Source organism: Eimeria necatrix, genomic scaffold (genome assembly GCF_000499385.1).
Source record: "Eimeria necatrix Houghton genomic scaffold, Enh_scaff114, whole genome shotgun sequence".
Taxonomy (NCBI): Eukaryota; Apicomplexa; class Conoidasida; order Eucoccidiorida; family Eimeriidae; genus Eimeria; species Eimeria necatrix.
In genome coordinates, this window is record NW_013651926.1 from 16899 (window position 1) to 24227 (window position 7329).

General features: G+C 43.7%; 1 protein-coding gene across 1 annotated transcript; it reads right to left on the reverse strand.

The window, feature by feature from the left end:
• Positions 1-462: 462 nt before the first annotated feature.
• Positions 463-1577, reverse strand: ENH_00005160 (SAG family member; the record flags this gene model as incomplete). Its single annotated transcript, XM_013578438.1, has 5 exons — positions 463-616; positions 754-936; positions 1015-1028; positions 1212-1369; positions 1463-1577. 5 exons carry the CDS (start codon positions 1575-1577, stop codon positions 463-465), a joined length of 624 nt encoding a protein of 207 aa, XP_013433892.1.
• Positions 1578-7329: the final 5752 nt, after the last annotated feature.

A 7329-nucleotide genomic window follows, 5' to 3' on the forward strand; every position in this document is an offset into this window, starting at 1 on the left:
ATGAAACAATTTGATATTCCGATTAAACAAAAGAAACTTGGGACTTTAATAAAACAACATAAGCTCTATTTCTAGAAAAGGGTGGCAAAAGGAAGAAAAGCAATCTAAAGCTAAAGGAAATTTGAAGAACTTTTCAATTAAGACTCGGAAAAAGGAAGAGAAGGAATCTAAAGCTAGGGAATAATGTTGGTAAAAAGGCTCCATATTTAGCACTGCGAAAAAGTGAGTTGGCGAATTCGTCTCAGTGCAGAGTTGCAATTTTGCAACAAGTCCGAGGACTCAAAGAATTCTTTTTCTCTGTTGCTGCTGCCGGGCACCGGCCTTGCACATTCTTCCTATCAAGCAGGTGCCTCTGAGACTGTCTTCTTTTGCAAATTCCAAATGAAGCGAAGCTGCTCCAGCCCCAGCCCGCAGCACCCACATCGCTGCTGCTGCTGAAAGGCCCTATTCATATCTTTTCTTTTATGCTGCTGCTGTTGCTAGCATTGCAACAAGACCCGCAAGCAGAACTGAAGGAACTGCGGCAGATCCGGAGTTCGAGCCAGTCTTCAGGTCGGCTTCAGTCATAGATTCAATGGAGTCGGTCCTGGACACCAGGGCCTTGTAGAACTCCTCGCTGCAAACCCGAAAGAAGAAACCTCGCAAAGCAAAGATGAAACTCCACTCAGCAGCAGCAGACAAATGGCCAAGCACCTATTGGCATCAGAAAGCCTCCAGAAATCCCAAAACTTCCAAGTTTCCCCGCATGCATACCTGAAAGGAACACCATTTCCGCCCTTCGGGGTCATTTGGCAAACAAGCAGCTGCTTGTCCGTGCATTTCGTGGTCACGGCGCAGCCAACTTCTGTGCTGGCGGACCAGAGAACGTGCAGAATGTTCACGACTTGGGTGTCGTTCCAGGGAGCCTCAGTGAATTTTCCATCTTTCGGGTAAGTCCTGCAAAAGAATCAAACGCACATTTTCTCTTTTACTCTCTGCATTCCAGTTTTTACTGACAACACCGTTTCGGTTCCTGTTCTGAGACTCACGTCATTTTCTGCACTGCCGGCTTGAGAGCTTCCTGTACTATCTTCTTGTAATTCGCTTCACCACTAAACGTGGCCACGAATCCCTCAGCCTGCAGAATACAACCCATACAATATAATGACAAATAGATACTACAAAATCTTCTGATCTCTTCCTCTGAGCGAGCAGCCAAACCTGAAACTTACTGTTGCAGAAGTCACGGAATTGACTTGTCCGCAATCATCGCCGGCCAGTGTTGTGAGCTTTGCGACAACGGTGTCAACGATAGTCTGCTGCTTTGTCAGTGCATTAAGCCGAACTGAGAGCCCTCCCCGCCGAGCCAAGTTCAGGGCAAGGTAGGCGTCTGCGAAGAACAAGCAAAAGCCGCACTTCCTGCAAAATGTCCCAGGCCCTTACGTACGGCAAGCTTTGCTGACAGAACAAAATGGTCACTCACCCTCTCCTGCTGCCACCGGCGAAGGTGACGGTGTTCCTTCTTCAGCAGCATATGCAGACTTCAGTCCGCAGAGTGCCATGAAGCACAGGGCTGCGCTCTGGAAAATGGGCGCCATTGTGACAAAAAAAAAGTTGACCGGAAATGTTGAAAAGGCCGGCAGAAGTGGAATTCAAAATCAAAAAAAACGGTCAAGAAGAAGATGTGAGACAGGGAGTTGCATGGGGAGGGGGCGGCACACGCAGCGATTTCGCAGTCACCGAGCGAGAGGCTGCGAGAGCTAGCCTTGAGTGTCCCAGGGGTCGGCGATTAGGCCGTGACGCGGGAAAACCATCTTTAATTTTGACTAAATATTTTATTCCAATGAATTTCCAATGGGAAATTCACTTTTTTCTTGTTATTTACCCGTAGCTAGCTGAACCGTTTCTGCTCGCCTACCCTTTCGATCGCCTCCCCTGCGCCTCCCACTCGCTCCACCCAGCTGGCCTCAACGGACCACCAACAACAAAAAAGATCTATTCATTTCTAAACTTTTTTCAAATACTTAAAAGCCCCCCAAATATATTGAAAAAAATCGCGCTTGCCACTTTTATTTCGGCGTTCCGCACTGCCGCCTCAACCGTTGCAGGGCGAGCGTACGCCCCAAGCCGCAGACATAGAAAAGCTGAAAACAGTCGACAATTTCTACAAAAAGCACACAAATTTCGGACATATTTATAGCTTTTAGAGGCAGTTATGGATTTTACAAAGCCATATCCGCTGTCCCGAGCGACGAACAAGCTGTCGCCACTGCTGGAAACAGTCGCCAATACGTCCCAGTGCAGACACGAATCTCATACAGCTGTAAACGTCCAGCGGATTTTACTGAAACTTCTTTGAGTCAATGGATTTAGCTATACATTTGATTAAACCTTCAAGTCAAGTTTGAAACGGAACAATAAACGTGAACACAGGAAGCAGACGGTGCTACGTGAGCGGTCAACTGGCCGCCGAAGTCTTGCTCAGTCCCCCGGCACGCTGCGCTGTGCCTGCATCAATCCTGAAAGAATGTTCAAATAAAAGGTGAAACTAGTCAAATCGTGCTGTTTGCTCTATGTGGGTATGCAGGATTCACTATTGTCAATCGCTTCTGGCAACGTTCCTGTAGCTGCTAACAATGCAGGGCCGTCTCTTTGGCTGTGTTGCAGCTTAACTCAGAGAAAGCGCAGCTAGCTCCCGACTCTACAACTCTTCTATTTTGCTTATTTATCACGCAATCATCGCCTGCAGCCTTTTTGGCCCGACCTGCTACTTCCTACTGGCAGCAAATACTCCCTGAACACACACGTGAAAATTCTGAAAGTTGCACTGCCTGGAAAACTCTCAACTACCGATACGAAAAGATATCCACGAGCTTCGGATGCTCGCAGCAGCACACTGGCGACAGGCACTCGGTGTGTCATTCTGGAACGAACATACATGCACACAAATGCGCAAGAAGAAATGCAGATGATTACACTACATAGTCTGAAATGAGGGGAATTTCCGCTTCTGTTGCTCGCAACACAGCTTCAATGAAATATGAGCTGTCGCGAGAGCGGCGAAGAACAAAAAAGAGATGCATAAATTTGCAGTTATCAACAGCTAAATCGCAGCGGCAGCAATTGTGGCCTTCGGGCGATGCAGCTGTTGTGGATCGGTAAAGTTTGACTGCAATTCGATCGATTTTAGATTCCCTTTCGAGGGAACGCATGTAACATCGCATATCTGCCAGGCGTGAACTGGATGTTGCAACTTCTGTTTGAGTGAAATCTACTTGTTTGCAACTTGATTGATGGCTCTCCAGCACCAAGTTAATGTTGTTCAGTAAGCATGGGAAATGCAGATGTTTTGATGTGTTATGAGGAAAACTGCAATGCTTCTTAACTGCTGTTAGCTGACACCAGTCAATGGACTGGGACTCAGTGTGCAAGTGACCTTTCAAGAGCAAAATTAGTGGAGGTCCGGATTGCTGAAGAACTGTATGCGCTACAGGACGCGGGTCTATTTTTTGAGACCCTACATAAAGGATCGTATGGTTAAATCTATACTTTATAACCTCTGCTTCAAGTGGAATGCAGAGGAAGATGCTTTGCCATAAATAGCACCAATGTGGCAAGCAGCCAGGGAAAACCTCTAACTTTTTGTTTCCCTCTTCCTGGGCTGAAGTTCGTTACCTGCATGCAACTCCTCAGTGCTGACAACCTGTGTATGAACTAAGTGAAAAAGACAGCGACTTAAAGGCACAGAAAGGCTGATTTGCTTCTCGCAAAAAGTAGGTTTGTACTAGCCAAGGATTTAAAGATATGCTGAAAGGCAGAGGAGAGCTTCCGAAACCAAAGGAGTGGCAATTTGCGCCTTTCATTTCGCTTTTATGCTGGTGAATGTTTTGTAAGCTTCTACTGTTAACATTTAGGAAGTGTATACTAGAGAGGCCCTAGGCTTACTTTGGCTAGCTGCAAATAGCTACAGATGGCTGTTATGAAGCTAGTTGTGTAGAGTTTACAATTAGGGTTCCTAGTCTAATGCTCGCGGAATACTGGCAAATCGCAAGCACATTGGGAAGACCGAAAAGGGAGAAAATATATGACTGCGAAGGCTGGTGTTGTTCTGTCAGTTAACTGGGTGGAGGCTTTTGCATATATGTGATGTATTTCGAGTAAGGCATTTATAACCGAACATAGACTCTTGGAAGTAGAAGAATCCACATATTAGTCCAATAACCGCACCAAGAGACACATGCAAACTCACTCGAGTTCTGTAAAAGCAAAGCGTAGCTTTTTATATTGAGATATTCTTCAAATTGACTGTACTGAAGTGAGTAACGGAAATCTACTAGGTTCAGCTATCCATGGTGATAAGATTCGAAAAGTACGAAAGGACTGCGGCATAAAAATATTATCTAATACAATATTATTGTCTACATTAACTAAATAGCGAAGATCTAGGGGAAGCGTTCGGCCTGAAAAGAAACATACCAGGCCAACTGGACTAACTTATGTTTATTATGTCTCAAGTGAGATCTCACGTACGATCAGATCCATATCCACCAAAATCAACATGGTGCTCTAACCTCAGAAAAGTGCTATTAATTTCAGTATCCAAAGAGGTTTTCTTGCTCGAGTTATTACTGCTCTATAAGAAGAGGAATAGACCTCCAATTTTGCTTGGAATAATTCTTAATAGAATTATTGCAGGAATACAGGAAACCATACTCTTAGGTATGGAAGATCTGATGCAATACTTTTTATAAAATATAGGGAGGACGGAATGGAAAACGTATTGATAGCATAACCATAGGTTATTACTGCAGAAAGAAATTATCTATACGAGGATGCTCTAGACCCCAAAATCTATGCACGCATCCTTACTTGCCTTGGGCATGTGATTCAAAGAATCTTTTCAAGGTAAAATTCATATAAACTGTCTAGCAGCCTAGTTACAAGGTACGGACTTGATGGTAATACGTTGCAAATTACAGTAGCATCTCGCCAAAACTTAATTGTCAAATATTTAATTTAGGTGGTATTATTGAAATACAAACTTTGGTGCCTAATGGAATTGCAGTCTTCATGGTAATAGCTACGAAGTATGCTCTAGTATCTGTTTCTCTTCTTCTGGGATGTAGATTCCAGCACTTCATCACCTAGTTATGTTACACAACTCTATTGCCCAGTATTACATCAACATCTATTCTGATTCTTCGGACATCCAGAAGTACACGTAATTATTTTACCTGCCTTTGATGTTGTTTCAAAAAACATTATTACAATAAATATCCTTTGTAACTTATAAGTACTGGGCAGGTGTTAGACCCCTTATACCATAATTAACCAGTTAGTTCTGGACGTTGAATCCATGGGCATGTCACGTTTCAAATATATTTTTTTAAACAAATAAAATAATGATGGAAAAAATTAATGAAACTTAAATTGAATACTCAATTTTAAATAAGTGAAGTCTGCAATAAAAAATAAGCTGTCTGACGACGCCCTGTCAAGCTTGCGCTCATTGCAGGAAGTATTCACAAACATGGATACTAGTGAAGCATAGAAAAATAATAACTAAAGCAGGAAAACCCCTTCGTTTGATTTCTTTTCACAATAAACAGAAGACAAAATATGATTTTAATCTAGGCATACTGACTTCTTTGACGAAAAAGAACCTTTCAAAGGAAGACGAAATTCTAAGGACATGCAGTAACCTTTGCGGTTGTTTCCATCTCAGCTTGCACTTTATCACCTAGCTATGCTAAAGACGCAACAGATACATGCTCACGCACGCATGCAGTGGCCTTAAGCAAAACCATTCAAAAGGCACTTTTTCACAATATCTCTTACCTCACCAGCAACCACAAAGAAAGAAAAAAATGTGGTAATCTGTTTCCATCATCGGCGAGCAGGCGGATACTTTGCACTTGCCGCCATATTAATTTTTGTTTCTCACCGTCCCAATTCATTCCCCTCTGCAGAACTCAATGCAGCGCCTTAAGAGCACCGTTTTAACGTAATCTAGAGCAATTTCCGCTATTGCTATCGGCTTTATTCGCATTGAATTTTTTTAGAATTAACTAGAATCAGTTAAGAACAGTTTGGCTGCCTACTCAAAATGCAACGGGAATCAAGGCCGCTCTGAACTCCGAAAACCTACACCATTTTCATTTTTTTGCTGTTCCTTTCCTCGCAACAAACTCAGTAATTATGGCGCCGAAGAATTTGCATAGGATTAAATAGTCGTGTAGTATTGCTTCCCCTTAAAGCTCTCACATACCAACAAGTCAATCAGACAGAGTACTAACATGAGCAAAAGCAAATTAAATTAATAACAAGGAAGACTGAACGAAAAAACTCAAATCTCCACAATACAGCAGGATACTGTTGGGCCCCCTTAACGTGTGGAAGCTCGGTATTAACTACTACTTTTATGTTTTGTGCCTAAGCTACTTACGAGCCGAGATATCTTGTAAGTTGTCTGCTGCTGATTCCATTATCATGGGGTTATCAGATTCCATTACAATATTCGTATTTCTTTAGAGCTCTCTATTTTCTCCCCAGTCCCTAGTGCTGCACTTTTTCTCATTCAGGTTGGCCCGCATTTTTTACAATGTGTCTGACAGCTTGTCCTTGAAGCTTCAAGCTGAAAACTTTGAGACCAGCATGCTGCATTTTTTCTTCCTGAATGTGTGATTTGCCTTGAACTAGGATTTGCTTCTTTTCTGATGTTCATATACTGAGGCACCTTCCAAAAAGTGGCTCATCTGCACCCGGATTGCAGCAGATTCAGCTTAAGCATGAGTTAAATGGGCTCCCTTCTAATCACACGCGTTCATCAGTCGGGCTAATTCCTTTGTAGATTGTACCTCTGCAATTTTAAGCCATGTTAAATGCCGCTTCTGCATGCAGTTGATGGCGCCTCCCTAAAAGGCTATTCGTCCCCATGGACGAAGCTCAGCCCCAATTATCCTAGACTATTCGTCAAAGAGACTTCTTTTTGCCTTTAAGGTTTACCAGCTGGCGATCTGCCTACTATTTCAACTCATATTTTCAGTGAGCCCGCGAGTTGCAGAGTCGCAGCGACGGGCCCAGCTCATGGCCCGCTAGGTAGGAGCACTTTGCGTCCGTCTGCTCTTGCCTGCATGTTTTCCCCCTCACAGCAACTTCCGCTTGGTCTAATAACTCGACTGTGTTGCGCATGCACCTAGACTGCCACTGCCGCGGTTTCCGCCTTCAGCGTGCAGCGTTTCGGGTGTCAGTGACTCAAGTAGCCAGCGCGCATGTCTGCCTTTCTTGGCTGAAGTGCGTATCTCGTGCAAAACTACAAAGACTCGGCTTTAAATGGCTTCTAGTGAAACT